This window comes from Antechinus flavipes, chromosome 5 (genome assembly GCF_016432865.1).
Source record: "Antechinus flavipes isolate AdamAnt ecotype Samford, QLD, Australia chromosome 5, AdamAnt_v2, whole genome shotgun sequence".
NCBI classification, from domain to species: Eukaryota; Metazoa; Chordata; class Mammalia; order Dasyuromorphia; family Dasyuridae; genus Antechinus; species Antechinus flavipes.
Genome location: NC_067402.1, coordinates 82,632,278 through 82,649,584, shown reverse-complemented (window position 1 = coordinate 82,649,584; position 17,307 = coordinate 82,632,278). Strand labels below are relative to the sequence as shown.

The window sequence follows — 17,307 nt, the reverse complement described above, 5'->3', positions numbered from 1 at the left end:
TTAGTAATTTGCCCAATCTCACACAGATAAGAAATAGGAAAGCCAGGATTTGAATCCAGATATCTGTTTTCGAGTTTGCCACCAGAAATATACTTGGAAGGCAGTAGGTGTGTTAGACATCACAAACAATCCTATGGAAAAATAAACCTTGTTCTAAGTCAGCAAACAGGAAATGAATGGTGGCTGATGCATGAGTCATTTAAAAGTCAAGTTATCTGTGTGTTGTCAAGCTATAGAATGGTTGGAGCCAAATTCAAAATCTCTACCAAACTCATAGAAAGAATATATAAGAATACAAGGCATTTAATCACACTACTTCTAATCTGACTCATTTAACTAAAACTGCCAATTTTGGGGGGAAAAAGAAAAAGAAGAATGAAAATAATGGCATCATTTCTCTGAGAAATTTAATTGATGCAAAACAGTCACCACAATGGGGGCAGAGTCCAGAACTGACTACAGCCAGCAAACCCTTGATGCCCTTCCAAATGGAGAGACATGGCAACTCAGAGCAACAACAATTCAGAATATAGGCTTTTATTAAACACCACAGAGTGGTCTGACAGAAGATCATAAGCAGTAGACTAGAAAGTGATTCTTCAGAGTTTGGTATGAGATACTGCTGAACTAGGTTATCTGTAGAGAATGTAAAATTTAAACCAAAAGGAGAACAACAAATAGAATGAAATGAAACAGACCGCCGACATTTCTACGGTGATCTGTTTTCATTAGCAATGAAAGAGAACTAATGTATCCAGGCTATCACTTTAGTATCTCATATATTATATAAGGAAAAAGCAAGGATACTTAAGAAGGTGATGTTGATAAAAGAAGTTGGGCCTGAGCAAAAACATACACAAGAAATCTGTATGGGAAATAATATAATTTTAAGAAAATTTAGGAATAACTTGAGTCACAATTTGGGGTTTTCTTGGCAAAGATACTGGAGTGGTTTGCCAATTCCTTCTCCAGCTCATTTTCCAGATGAGGAAACTGAGACACAAAGAGTTCAGTGTCTTGCTCAGAATCACATGGCTACTAAGTGTCAGGACTATGAATCTTCCTGACTTCAGGCTGGTACTCTATCCACCCAGTCACCTAGAATGAGCTAAAAGTTACTCAGTTTCAGTTCCTTTGAAATATCTATCTCAAATGGTCTTTTTGTGATACTGGCCTAGATGACCATTATGGTTCTTTCTACCTTCCATATGCCCTAGCCCCATAAAAGGGTTACTGACACTGTCATCCTCCAGCTGAGTATAAAAAGTTTTTAGAAAGCATTTAACTTGGTAGGACTGTCTGATGAGGCTCTTGCAACTTAGGTATTTCTATTTTTTTTTTTTTTTCATTCCCAGTGTTTCACAGAATGCTGGGCATATAACAGACACTTAAAATGACCAACTGACTGGTATTAGTGTCAGAATAGAACCTAAGATAGATGAATTAAATAATATGGTTCATTGGTAAGCTGAATATAAACTAAGTTCCTCTATTGAGGAGAAAGTAAATTCCTCCACATTATTTCATTTTTATGTAATATTCCAAGAGAGTTGGATTTGGGGGATTTATATCTGAAATATCTAGGATAGTGCCTGATGCTTAGTATGTGCCTATATATTTGTTGATTGATAAACAACAAGTGGAGTTGAAATTAAGGAGACATAATCATCCAGAGGAAATTCCTAGTCTTTTGGAGAATTTTGAAATATACAACATGTATAGGACTGCTTGATATCTGGGGGAGAGGGTGGAGGGAGAGAGGGGAAAAATTGGAACAGAAGTGAGTGCAAGGGATAATGCTGTAAAAAATTACCCTGGCATGGGTTCTGTCAATAAAAAGTTATTTAAAAAAATTTAAAAAAAGAGAATTTTGAAATATAAAAGAATTTCCAATGAATTGTGAAATTCTCTAAATGCACCTTTGTGTATGTTTAATTGCATCAGGGCAAGATATTTAAGGAAAGGGGAATTATTAGAAGATATTTCAATAGCCCAGGTGAGTAGCAGCATGAATAGAGAAAACAGAAGAGATTCTAGGGATGCTTTAGAGAGAGAAAAAATCAGATGACTGATTAGAGATATAAGGTGGAGGAAAATGATGAATCAAGGATTATGACAAGATAGTGAATTTGGATGATGAGAAGGGTGACGGTGTCTTTGACATAGGCAGGAGGGAATTTTGGAAGAAAAGGTTTTATAGGAAAGATAATGAGTTCTGTTTTGAACTAGTGATGCTAATTGATTTAAGCTTGGTTGACAATCATTCGAAAGAAAATGGTTTAACTATCCATACTGCAAAAAACAAATTCAATTAAAAATATATATTTGCTAAATGACATTATCAAAAAAAAAATTTTTTTTTATGGTGGTTAGGATTCTGGCCATGGGAGTTAGCAAGACTTGGATTCAAGTCTATTATATGATATCCAGACTGTGGTAACAATGAGTAAATTGCTTAACACTCCAAGACCGAAGGAGATACAAATCTGAATCCATGGAGGGAATTTCTAGAGTGGAAATTCCCTGCACTGATTAAATCACAGGTCTAAACTGAAAAACAAAAGGTTGGTATACACATCTATATCTACTTATTTATCTACTGACAAGTAGATATATAGATAGATATGCTTTCCTTTGGAAACACCCAGATCAACAGATGGACTGGTATAATAAATAAAACCTGTACAGATCATGTAAATAGATGATACACTAGATTTAGAAATGACTTTAGAAGGAGACTGGGCTGAAATGTATCTGAGAAATTGCAGAGTACTTTCAATGATACCATGCTGCTTGCCCTCACATTTTTTAAAACCAATATTCTTCTAGTGATTCTATTTGGCTGACGATCTTGATAACACTACAACCTGAGAAAAATAAAAAATTGTAAATGATCCACATGACAAAGGACAGATGTGTTGGGTAATGACATATACAGTATCGGCAATGACTTGGTTGCAAAAAGGGATATAAAAAATATCATCAGCACTCAATGAGAATGACACAAAGTGATAGAGATTTTTATGGGAGAAGAGTAGGGATAGATCTGGGGACTGGAGTTCTGATTTATATTTGGCCACTGGACCAGATGGCTCTGGAGGGGAAAGTGAGGCAGGTGACTTTGCCCAGCCCTCCCTCACTTAAAAACAATTCACCTGCATGTCATGGCATCCGCTCCCTGATGTCTTTGTCCTTTATGAGAAGAAAGGACAAATAACAGCACCAAGAAGGGAAGGGCTGAGACAGGAGAATGCTTATGCTTGGAGGAAGAAGGACTCAATTAAGTAGGAGAGTCTAAAAGGAAAGAATAGGAGAATAGGGAGCAAAGACAAATTTTAGCTACTTCCTGTCTCCCTGTGTACCTTTGTGTATGTCTTTAATTGTGTCAAGGCAAGAGATTTAAGGGGAATTATTAAAAGATATTTCAATAGCCCGTAGCAGCATGAATAGAGAAAACAAAAGAGATTCTAGGGATGCTGTAGAGAGAGAAAAAAATCAAATGACTGATTAGAGATATAAGATGGAGGAAAATGATGAGTCAAGGATTATGACAAGATAGTGAATTTGGATGATGATGTCTTTGACATAGGCAGTAGGGAATTTTGGAAGAAAAGGTTTTAAAGGAAAGACAGTGAGTTTTAAAGGAAAAGATTTTTTTTTTTTTAAAGGAAAGGTTTTAAAGGAAAGATGATGAGTTCTGTTTTGGACATTTTGAGTTTGATCTAGTCCCTGTTTGACAAGGACTCTGTAGTTAACACAATCGATAGGCAGAGGATATAGAAGATGAACAGGAAATTAACAAGTCTGCTTAGTGGAGCAATGGGGTTTTAGCTTGAGATTTGGGCTTTATGTTACTTATTAATAATAGGATGTTTCAGAGGGAGGGCCACCCATTTAACAGAAGAACAATGGAGCTACCAGCTGCAAGATGTTTCATAGAAAAATGCCAATGTAAGATATGCTTTTAAATGATGTTTTCCAGTAACAACAGGCCCCATTTCATTGTAGGTTTTTCCATTAAATAATTGACCCCAGGGTCTACTGTGCATGCTTGCCTGTGGCTTGGGGCACAGCTCCCATGGTGGTCAATTATCTGACAGTAGGGCCCACAACAAGCAATATGGTTTAACCACTTCCTCAGCAACTCATTCACAGCGCCACTGTATAACAGAATTTCACATGCAGCCTGTGCCTGCTTACTATACACTATGGCCACATCATTGCAAATACTATCTTCCATAATGTAATAATGAATATCAATATTGCTGAGGTGCTAGACTAGCTCACTGAAAAAATTCTAATGATAAACAATCAAATAAAAATAAAAACTTTTACATTTTTGATCTTACTTTTAAAAAATGGTGACTACCTTTACTGGACTCCAATTCAAAACACAGTAATTACCTTTTTACAACAGAGTAAAGATTTAGTTTTTTGTTGTCTAAGAGATAAGTCACTGACACATTAAGATACTTTTTGGACTTTAAGTTTTAAGATTCAGTCAAACCTACATATACAACTTTCTTGCTATCAACATATTTTATTGATTTCTTTGAATTTGCCTTTTCAAACTCATTTTATCCAGCTAAACTAATCATATAATTCATAAACATTTTATTGCTACCACTCTAATTCGGGGTCTTGTTACCTCACATTCAAACTACTACAAAAGCCTCTTTACTGGTCTTTCTGCCATCTGTGTTTTTCCTTTCCAATCCATCCCACACAGTGCTGCCAAATTAATCTTTATAAAAATATTCTTTGATCATTTCACTTGCATTCTTTAAAAAACCTCAACTGACTCTTCATTCCCTCCAAGATAGAAATTCACCTCCTTTACCTGGTATTCAAGATAATCCATTCCTGGTTCCAGCCTCCTTTTCCAATCCTAAATTCCTCTAATGCTTTATTTAAGCTAATCATCTTCTTTACCATACCATATTCTACTTGGAATGACCTTTTTGACTTTGCCTGCCAAAACCTCATTCATCTCCCAACTCCAGTTCTCCCACCCCGAAAACTAGCATCATTTGAACCAAAAGTGAGCTCTCCTTGCAATATTTTCCACTCACACTCCAGCTTATATTTTCCACTCACAAGGCACTGGCTCTGTGTGGGTGTGTTTAAGGTAGTTATTTGTATATAAATCTTATCTTCCAAAGTAAAGCATAAGGTCCAGCAGGATCTAGACTTTATCCTATCTTCACTATATCTTAAACCATCTGGAATAGCACTTTAACATGATAAATCATCAATATATCTTTGTCAGTTGATTTCAATGGATAAACTACTAGGTAACAAACTCAAATCTGTACATACAGATAATGATGATAAGGTTCAAGCAAATAACAATCAAAAAACCTTCCCTTGCTCTTAATGAGTTTATTTGTTCTGTTCTTAGCAGAGATAATTAATTTAAATTTTATCCTTTAATGACATGCAGTTTGTTATTTTTAAGTATGATAAACCAGTAAAAAATGGAGTTCTTAATTAAGATCTTCTCGCATTGTTCAGTACAGTACAGGATGAGTCATGAGTTAAAAACCTCCATGAATATGTAGCAAGATTCATTTAATCAGTTTACATCACACCCTATTTTTTTCTCCTTTCTGCTTCTCATGGTCTAGTTCAGCATACTATTTAAAGCTAATACTTAGCTGAAATTTCACAAATGATTAATATGTCATGAACAAAATATCTCTTGAAGTTACCCCTCTGATTAGACAAAAAAGAAAGGTTATGAAAGATACTCTGATATTTCAGAGAGGAGGTAGTATGGCTTAATGGAAAGGGGTATTAGGGACTATCTAATTGTGATTATGCTTATGGACAAATCACAACATCTATGTACTATGGTTGCTTCATCTATTAAGTGTAACAACACTTTAGCCACCTCACAGAGTCAGCTGAAGCAAACTGACAGTTAACTTTAAAATGCTATATGAATGTGAGTTGTTAATGTTATTATTAACAACAATGCTTTTGATCTCTTTGGAAATTCAAATGTCTTTTCATTGCTGAGTAGGTGGATAGCATTTATACAGCCTCTGCACTCTGTGACCTGGCAAGGGATGGGGAGGGGGGTTGGGTAAAGTATGAGGAGAAAAGCAGTGGGAAAAGGCTGAAGTAGGCCTGCCATTTATTAAGCTTATTTCCTTTGGGAGGTAGGAGGAGGGTTGATGGGAGTGTTGGTAAACTGATCTACATAGCAAATGCAGGATAATAACATTAAAATGTAGCATTAAATCAAATGACAAATATATAATGAACAATTAATCAGAACTATAAACCCCAAACTTACACTGATCTTAGGCAAAATTTGACAAGATTTGTGTGACAGCGAAACAATAACAAACAGGATTAAATTGTTGAGGATGAAAATCTGATGTTGAATAGATAGTAACATCATCATCTCCATCTCACTGTTTGTTCTAAATTCATGTAATTTAGATTATTTAGAAAAGCCTTAGGAGTTACTGCAGCTAAGAAGACAACAGCTCACTGCCACATTTATTTAGAACATTCCCTAATTTAGTTCCCCAAAAGAAATTCTCATTCCTATGACTCAGGCCAAACAAAAGAAACAGGACTCCCAAAAAATGCTTTCTACAGTTCTTTGAATAACAATAGCAACTGGGAGATTGGAATGTGTTTACTCAGCATACAACTTCTAGCATCATGAGACCTTTTCAAATTCCCTCCTCCCTGCCCAAACAAAAATCCTGGTAGGGAATCCTCTATAAAATGTGTGATAAATATTTCCCCAGTGGTTGGGTTTCTATGATTGCCACTATGTTAGCTGGAACTTAGGACAATTTCAACTCTGCCTGGAGGCTCTAGGCTGACCTAACTAATGTTATTCTTTGGGAAACTAATCACTTGCCAGATAATGGAGCTCTAAATTTCTAGTCAACTGCATCTCTTCCCCACCCCTACTTTAGAACTTACAGGAGGTTTTCCATACATACACATATATGTAAAAAATGGTAAAATACTATGTGAATGAATAATTGTCTAATTCAATTCAACAAGCATTTATTAAACCTTTAATATATGTGAACAAGACATTGAGCTGGGGATAAAATGACAGAAAAAAAGTAAACACAACAGGGTAAACATATTTTTCCAGAAATATTCATAATTTGATCAGTGACTGAGTTAAGATCTTAAATGACCAAAGTTCTCAAATGCAAAATCCTGAAATGAAACTATTTCTGAAGTAGAAAGATCAAGTGTTAGTTGAAAAGGGAACTTCCCTATAGGGATAAAATGACAGTAAAAATGAGTAAACACAATTGTATAAAGATATTTCCAGAAATATTCATAATGTGATCAGTGATTGAGTTAAGATCTTAAATGACCAAAGATCTTAAATACAAAATCCCAAAATGAAATTATTTCTGACAGTAGAATTATTAAGTACTAATTGAAAAGGGAACTTGTCTATAAGGATAAAATGATAATAAAAAAAGTAAACACAAGCTTATAAACATATTTTTCCAGAAATATTCATAATTTTATCAGTGATTGAATTAAGATCTTAAATGACCAAACTTCTTAAATGCAAAATCCTGAAATGAAAACTATTTCTGATAGTAGAATTGTCAAGTACTAGTTGAAAAGGGAACTTCCCTATAAGGATAAAATGACAATAAAAAGAGTAAACACAAGCTTATAAACATATTTTTCCAGAAATATTCATAATTTGACCAGTGATTGAATTAAGATCTTAAATGACCAAACTTCTTAAATACAAAATCCTGAAATGAAACTATTTCTGAAGTAGAAGGGTCAAATGTTAATTGAAAAGGGAACTTCCCTATAGGGATAAAAATGATAGTTAAAAAGAGTAAACACAATTATATAAACATATTTTCCCAGAAATATTCATAAATTGATCAGTGATTGACTCAAGATCTTAAATGACCAAAATTCTTAAATGCAAAATCCTGAAATGAAACTATTTCTGAAGTAAAAGTGTCAAATATTAGTTGAAAAGGGAACTTCCCTATGACAAAAATCATTGAAGTACAAAAGTATGTTATAGTTTTATATCTACTTTCCCACTGCAAAAGAAGTAGGGTGAGCCTATTTACTTTGATTTAAAAATGCATTATTGTTTGCTCTTTAATAAACTAGACAGTGGAACTAGAACTTAAATTATTCTAAGTTTATTCTTAAACGTCCTTCTTTAAAAAAAAAAAAAAAAAAGACTGAAGGCCTTAATCCTTACTTAAAAAGCCTTTATGAAAGAAATTGTAGTCGATGCTGTCGTTGCAGCTGGACCCGGGCTGCAAGTGCACTTACATTTTTATGTTGAGGACTGAAGAACTCTAAAGTTAGTGCTAGCACTCCACATAAAAGCTTTGGAAATGGCATTCTTTGGTCTTGGTGCAATTCATTCTTTTTAAGAAAAGGAAATGGAAAGAAAGGTTTCATGTCCAGGGCTTCAGGCCTTTGATCATTTGATGAACACTGGATCCTCAACCTGGGCCTCCAGCTTCTCAGGCCAGACAAAGAAGGCGTAGGCCTCACAGGCCGGGCCTCGATTCCTGTCAGAACAAAACCTTTGGCTGCCTCACAGTGTGACGGCCTGGGAAAGGCCCACCTCAGCAGGGCTGAGATGCCCGCTCTGCCCTTTGATCTTTCATTTAGACTCCATCCCCAGCTCCAGGTCAGGGGATTTCACATTGCACACCCCATTGGCGGAGGGGAGCCGGTCAAGAACAAAATGGGGGAGACGAGGGGGGGGGGGGACCAATCTTTAAGAAAAAAAAATCCTGCGACGCCTTTCTTTGGTCAGTTTCACATGACTTGTTTTGTATTGTGCGATACTAAGCCCACACTTAAAATGGAATTTGACATTACATGGTACAATGGAGTCAATAAATGGCATTCTTTAGGGCTCGTACAATAAGTCAACCCTTCCTTAAGTGGTTGAAAGCCCCAAGCTGGAAAATACTTCTCTATGATACAAAATTGCATATATTTAAACTCCAGGTTTCATCATATCCTCTTGGTGAAAACCATCAGAACCCAAACAAATATTGAGATGATGTCAACATCTGTTTCCCTACTTTTGCTCATTTTTGGTGATCAAATTTCCACTTCAATCAAGTATGTATCAAGTACCTTATGATGTCACATATTCTTTCACAAACACATCCATGAGATGTTTAAATAAAACAAATCCCAATAGAATTTTTCTTTTCTTTGATAGATATTGGGGAAGATACAATTACTCTTAACACAGATGGCAATTTTTGTACTTCAACAACTCTGGGGTTGCTAATGAAATGATGTATATTTAAAAGAATAAAAATATACTTTCCTAGACAGAAATACTCCTCCCCCATCCGACTTGATAATAAGTAACATAATGCTGCTTTTTTATGTGTATAAATCCCCCAAGATTAAGCTAATTCCAAATACTTCAAAATGTTATTTGATGCTGCAAAACCTCATTTCAATCTAAGGCCTTATTCTTATTCTTTCCTCTGACCCATGAGGCCTAGTAATAGTCCCTTTTTTCAGTACTGTGTGACCTCATTAAACCTCTGTGGGCCTCAGTTTTCTCATCTGTAAAATAAAGGGATTGAATTAGATGATCTAGAAGAATCTTTCCAGCTCTAGAATTATTTGATTCTAGGATAGTAAATGAAGTCTCCAAAAGAGCTCCAAATCAAGAGATGTTATATTTTAATGGGAGTGAGGGAGAGATTCTTCTGGTGCTACTCAAATATTAAAAAAAAAAAAAATTCATAATGAAAACAGTTAATTGTTTACATGGAATAAAAAAGATTGATCTTAAAGACCATCTAGTTGAACTCTTATCCTATTTTAAAGATGAGGAAACTTGGATTGTTAGTTGTAGAAATTATCAGTGTCACTGACCAATGAAGATTATGTTCTACTAAGAATACACTATGTACCAAAAATAACTTATTTTTTAAGAGTTAATTGAATGTTTAAAATTGAATGTAAAAAAAAAAAAGTAAAGACTTTTCCCTCAATGTCAAATATAATATTGTCCTATGTAGACCCATTAACAAAGAATGTACTTTTAAAAATGTATGGCAGATAACTTAATATGATTCAGGAAAGGGAGTATACTACTCTAATTTATTCGAAGGCCTTCTGTGAATATTGCATCCTACGTTACTATGGCAACACTACCACATATCTCGGCCCTGACAAAGCAGCCAGGGCTTTTGAATCTCACCTTTGGCCATCTTATTGAGAACCATGTCAATCAGCACGTAGGTGCCGCTCCTTCCAGCGCCATCACTGTCAACAGAAGGAAAAAGAATGAAAATGCTATCTGTCCACAGGAAAGGCAGCAATCATTTATTTTACCCATTGAGTGGGGACAGGGAAAGGAAAAGTGAAAGAGTAAACCAGAGGAGAAGAAACAAAGAAAACTTGTGATGGGCTTTAATAAGCTCAAGCTGTTCATGAAGGATTAACTATTGTTCTTTATGATTAGATTTTTCCCTTTCTGTTTTTTTAAAAATCTCTAAGACCAAATATGTATTTGAATTTTAGCAAAAGAAAATTAGATAAAGAAAATACTAAATTTGCCACATACAATAAAAACAGAGAACCTTACTCCTATGATCTAGAACTGGAAGATCTCTAGACAAGACTAAAAGCAAAAGATGAAAAAGCATTGTTAGAAAATACCAAAACTTTCATTTGAGTATATATGTCTGATAATTGTTATATTGACTTTTTTTGGAGGGGGGGTTTCCTTATTTTCAGATTTTTTTATGCTATTACTTAACTGTTGTTTAAAAAGCTTTCTTATTTCATTTCCTCCTTTTGAACTCCCCTCTTCCCCTGCCCCCACCTTCTATAATTGGAAAATTTACCATCAACTAGAGTCGTAAAAGTGTTTTGAATTATGCCTCAAGAGTATCAAATTTAAACAACAACAACAAAAAAAAAGAGATGCATTTTCTAAGACAAAAAACAAAAAACAAAAAAACAAAACATACCAGCATCATTAATTTTGAAATAGAAAATGTTTATTTTTCCTACTAAGTTGATATCTTGTTGCATATAATTTGCAATATAACTCTTTATCTCTTTAACTTAGCCAACAGGATCACTTTGGAGGTCTAATTCAACCTCCTCATTTTCTAGATGAGGACTCAAAAGCAGATAAAAATTAAGTTTGGAAATGGTCATCATATACCTTGGGTGGGATTTGAATTCAGGTTTTCATCTTATCCCTGCAGTCTCTCTGATTTGTTTCATTTCCACCTGCCCAGCTTATTTTTTGGTCACACGAATAACATATGCCAAGTGCTTTGCAAACCTGAAAGAACTCTTTATTAGCTAGTATTGTTCTTCTTGTTTGTTGATCAAACTACCAAATGAGTAATTATTAGATAGAATTGACTTGGGATGGAAGCCTTTCATAGAGAAAAGTGTATTAACACTTAACTTTCCTCCCTCAAATAGATGACTGGTTAAAAAAAAAAAACTAGCCAAAACACAATAAATACTAATAAAAAATTTTAAAAATAGAAGAACAAGGGGCATCTAGGTAGCACAATGAATAGAGAACCTGCTCTGAAGTCAGGAGGACCTGAGCTTAAATCTGGCCTCAGATACTTAACACTTCCTAACTGTATGACCCTGGAGAAATCACTTAACCCCAATTGACTCAGGAAAAAAAAAATAGAAGAACAAACTTTTCTAGATAGCTTTATTTATTATATAACTGAAGCAGAGCAATCTTTAACTCCTTTGGTGGGATGGATCCTTTCTTAGAATGTTTTAAAATGCATGAAATAAAATATATGAGTATGAAGGAAGCCAACTATTTAAAAATATACATATGTGTGTGTATATATAATTTAAAGTTCATGTACCTCAAGTTAAAAAGCCTTGCGTAAGCAGTTGTTTTCTAAATAATTTGCTTCTTTACCATACGTGCCCTCAACAGATTCCAAAGGCATGAGACCTATTTTTTCTTGCTCTTGTTTGCATAATATACCCAACTTCTGAATATTTCAAGAACTGCTAATTCATTTCCTCTAATTTGAGTTTGTTTTTAGCATATCCAGGTGTAAAGACTATGTGACTTGTAGAGGGAAATTAAAAGACTGAGATGACCACTACCTTCCCTTCCCTATGGTCCAAAAAAAAAAAAAAAACCCAACAAAAACTTGTTTTTGAATTAGGTTGGTGGGCTTGGTAATCATTTCATTGGAGAGACTTTCTTGAAGTTAATTCACTTTAACAAACATTGATCTAGTGAGTATTATGTGGAAGGCACTATACTGGGTGATAGAAATAATTCTAATACTTTGATAGATTTCTAAAAACAAACATAAAACTTCTTTTCTCTACTACCACAACTCTTAATAGGAAAAAAAAGTTCCTAAAAAAGAGAATTATTTAACAAAAGATAGTCTGAAATTTAGCTTGTTAGTTGAGTCAAATGCAGTAGAGAAGGGCAATGTCAAATTCAGATAGCCTTTTGACAACCTATTAATTTCATTTCTATTGTTTTATCTTAGAGAAAACAAAGGTTTCTATAGAATGGCATAATTCTAATAGCCAAGTTGATTTGCATGAAAACATTCATAGTCAACCCATCAAATAATAAGGTAAGCCAGATGGTAGTCATTCAAACATGACTCTAATAATGGCCAAATACTAGATAGATACATAAAATGTTCAGTCATTAGTTGTGGCCAACTCTTTGTGACCCTATTTGGAATACTCTTGGCAAAGATACTGGCATGGTTTGCCATTTCCTTTTCATTTTACAGATGAGGAAACTGAGGCAAATGGGGTTAAGTGAGTTGCTCAGGATCACACAGCTAGTGCATATTTGAGGCAGGATTTGAACTCAGGTCATATTTATGTACATATGTGTTGTGTGTGTATATATATATATGTGTGTGTATATATATATGAAGCAATATGACTTATCTGATTACAATTTGTAAAATAAAATATCATCTTAATCCAATTTTTTGGTCAGATACATTATTGGAATGATTAGGCATTACATGTCAGGCAAAAATTAACAACAAATTATAGAATGGTCACCATAAGAATAATTAACACAACTTTCAATAGCATAAAAAGAACATAAAACTAAATTGCTATCTCAGAATTATCTTCAAAAGATACACTTAATTATGTACTTATTAATTTGCTTGGTAACCTCAACTTTTATGCTTGTTTTTACAGTTTTATAGTTTCTTAATATAGGAAAACTCTAAGCACATGTTAAAAGTTATACTTGCCTGCAATGAACAATAATTGGACAAGAACGGCCCCTGTAGCACTTGTTAACTTTTCTGCAAAAAAGAGAGATATGAAGTTATAATTATAATCTGTTTCCTCAAATAATATACAATAAACCAAATCAATGATTGTATGTTCTCAAACTCATTTTCCATTAGCCAGTTTTGATTTAAAAAATACCCATAATTCCCCATTACTTAATTTCCTTTTTATAGTAAACTGCATCACTAAAACAAAATTCTTGTACATTCACAAAGATTTTATATTTGTAAAGGTGAACACAAACAACCAGATCTATAAATGATCTGTCTAATTGATGGATCAATCTATCTAGTTTCTGGACTAACTCTTTCTTTTAAAAATTTTCTTCAGCTAATCTAACTTTTTGTTATAGGCTCATTTTCTGTATCATACATTGGAATTCTTGTGTTTTCAAATTCACACTCCAACCCCCAAACATTCCCATTATCCACACATTTCTGTTGAAAAAACAGGTTGCATTCATATATTCTCTAGAGAAATCCTCCTGTGGACTTTTTACATGATCATGTAGTAAGAATGTTTAAACTGAAGAGAAAAACAATGTCCAAAAAATGCTTTCCATTCTTGAAATGAGTGCATCAACCAAACAATTTTCATCTTACAGATTTTTGGCTGGTCTCAAAGAGAAACAAAAAACATGTATCAAAATTTTGTAACAATTCTTTTCCCTCCTGGCCCAAATAGAAGGATGATTTATATTCTTTGTAAAGGACCCTTTAATATTTTGTTTCTTTCAGCAGATAAGCTATGGAATATCTACAAAGCAAATCAAGTTATTCAAAAGGGTACTTTCAAAGGAGAAAATAACAGTTAGTCAGGATTTTTTTTGGAAGAAAAATTTATTCCTCATCTGAAATGTGTAGCATTCTTTTATCCTATGATAGGAAGTAAAATTGGGGAGAGGAAGACAGTAACATGGGAAAATTCCTTTTAAAGACAAAATGAAAAGCCTTTACTTTTTCTTTTCACAGGCTGTGTCTACAAACACCAAAATAATCCATCAAAAAGTAAAAATTCAATCAGTTTTTATCTTCAGGACATTAAAAGAAAGGAAGAGGTGACTTTGATTTTTCTTTTCAACAGATTAACCAGTTTCTTCCCACTGAATTCACCATATACATATATTTTGGTATCATTATATTATGGCATTTGGTTATCAGATCCAATGGCACTGTAAGTGTTCAATATGAGAGTCTTTTATATTCCCCAAGCATTAAGTGGAAGCACTTTAACAACAGATATTTTGAGAAAAGATAACATATAGTGGGAAAACTTGGATATGAGCACTTACTAGACACTAATAGTTGGCTCTGAGGTTAGTTCCCTATTCTGTGCTGACTCTCCACCAAAAATGTGAAAATATGTAATATATATATGTTCAGAGATCTCAAAAAGTGAAAATAGTAAGAAAAGTAAAGGCTCAGTACACAAATTACCAAGACTTAGTTACTCATAGGGATGTCCTACTAACCTGAATGAGGAAAAAAAGAAAGACTTGGATACTCGGTAATGGTGAAGCTCTCTCACAACTATACCACCAGGAGAATTTTTTAAAGTTGCATTTATATTTGGGATTTGAGAGAAAAGATGATAAGCAAGAAATGAACATTTATTGAAGTCAATAGTACTCCTGTGCAAGAATACCATAAAACTACTTGGCTCTTTGAGTAGAAAATGGACTGAGGAAAGTAGATCCACTTGTAAAGTCTTTTTCTCTTTTTTCCTCATTCAGGTTCATAGGACATTATGAGTTCTACTTCTGATAAATAGATTCTAAACTATCAGAATGGCTTCTGAAGTGGGAAGGCTGCTGGGCCCAGCCTACCATATAGGCTAAAATGTATAAAGTCATTTAGAATTTCTTTTTGGTGATGGTGATATTATTTTCTTTTAGCAGAACCAAGCATGCTTACCATTAAATCTTTCTAGAGTTGTTTTATTTTTAAAGGGTTTTCAACTGCAAATGAAAGTTTTCACCATATATTTTTGAGTAACTGGATCTTTTAACATATTCAGAATTACCACCTCAGCTCTGCATTTCAACATCTTGTGATATTTCATATTTGACAGCCTCATCTATGTTTTGTGGAAGAAAAACTAAATGTTTATCTGTAGACATCTGTAGACTTAGTAAATGGCCAGGTCTTACTTCGTTTTTCAGATGGTGCCAAGAATGTTCAACAAAGGCATAATTAAAAAGAGATAAATAGAATAAATATCCACCCTTCGCCAAAATGTGTAGGACACAATTAAAATGTAAGCAGCCATCAGACACAACAGTATCACAGTGTCCAATTTACAGTTGGTCAGCCCCTTTTCCTCTTCCCTGGGAGTTCTATAACAAGACAGCCTCCCTCACTTAGTAATGTTGTTAAAAAGCTAATTACTAGCTAAATATGTCTGTGATTTGCTTTTGCACTCCCGTAATTCCTTTTTTCATTCTATGGCATGTTTAAAATGCTGTTGTCTCTAAGCATGTTGTGACTGGCTGCCTCTGCAGAGTTTAGAAAGGCTTTAGTGTAATTTTAAGAAAAACCTCCTCTAACCCTATTTGGAGAAAAAAGAAAAAAACCAACAACTCACAAACAGCCAAAGAGACATGTTGTGTAAATACCACGTGGCATTATTTTCTTAGCATTTTATTTACAAGAGATCCAAATACTTGTATTATCACAGCTTGAAAAAAGCACAAAAGAAAACCTTAAAAGCCGATTATCACATATTTCAACACAAGGTTTTTCATCCAGTTGACCTATGATATAGTCTACTGATAAGTTATGAAGATAAATAAGCAATATTCAAATATCCCATTCCATCCCAGGTTTATACTACTAGAGTAAACGGAAAATTCAACCATAAGCAGAAGGTCTCAAACATTAAGAAAAAAAATGATAATTTTTATATTTAGATCTATACACAGGAGGAATTAACTGAGGAAGAATGATTAGTGATACAAACCAACCCATGGGGTCATTGAGTGGAAAAGAAATCATCATGCAAACCATCAGCAAGCAAAGGTCAGAGGTCGTTAGAGGCTCAGAAAAGGGGTTTCCCACATTGTCCCTGCAGCAGAGTCACAGTTTCCAATGATCACTTTTGTGACTATGCAACTGGGCTCATATTACTAGCTGCAACATCACAAAAATGACACCGGCAACCGCTAATTAGCTGGCAAAATAAGAATTTGTCCATTTTTAAAGTGAGCAGGGTTAGTAGATGTCATTGCACACAGCAAGAAGTGATAGCATAATATATATATTTTAAGCAAAGCCCTCACATGTGATGCTAATTATCTTTTAGCTTAGCAGTTTCTCTTTAAAGTGTAAATGTGCTCCCTCTGGGCTCGGAGAAATATTTAATTACACATATCAGTGCATGACTAACAAGCTAGTTCAGAGCTAGAATGGTTGGTCTATTGTTCAAGATGAAATTAGGATTCTAGTAACATTCAACTGACCAGTGTTTTCAGAAGCAGCCTCACCTCTTCCAACTCTGTAATTTGTGTGCTTATTAAAAAAAAAAATAACCTCAGCATCTCATGTTTAAGTGGGGTACATTCTTAGAAAATGAACATTTAGGTCAATATTCAGCCTAATCTGGGAAATCCAGAATTATCTGAAACACTATTCACTAAATAAAGAAATAGAAACTTGATTTCCAAATAAAATTTGCAAAGCTATGAGTTCTTGAATTTTTGTTGCTTTTGGTTATGGTTGTTTTTGATAAAAAAGTCAAAATGAAGGCAACTTCTTAATAATATATCTCCATAGACTCTGGGGCAAGGGAATTTCGGGAATCTAACTTTTCTTGATAATGACATATTAAAAATAGAGGGTTGGTTATGTATATGCTCAATTTTATATATGTATATGAATGTATAGACACACATATGCATATATGTATACACATACACTGAATGTACATTAAGACATTGATATTAAGATGAGTAGCCATCTTTACTGAAATACAGCAATATATCCATCAAGTATGTTTTTT

General features: G+C 34.1%; 1 protein-coding gene across 1 annotated transcript in view; it reads right to left on the bottom strand.

Annotated features, from left to right (window-relative positions):
* The window catches only part of PTPRN2 (protein tyrosine phosphatase receptor type N2), a 1,504,085-nt gene that overhangs the window by 35,834 nt on the left and 1,450,944 nt on the right, over positions 1–17,307 (bottom strand). The window contains exons 20-21 of the mRNA XM_051961686.1: positions 13,269–13,322; positions 10,223–10,287 (exon numbers count right to left, since the gene is read on the bottom strand). Coding sequence (XP_051817646.1) covers positions 10,223–10,287; positions 13,269–13,322 — 119 coding nt within the window. The remainder of the gene's footprint in view (positions 1–10,222; positions 10,288–13,268; positions 13,323–17,307) is intronic.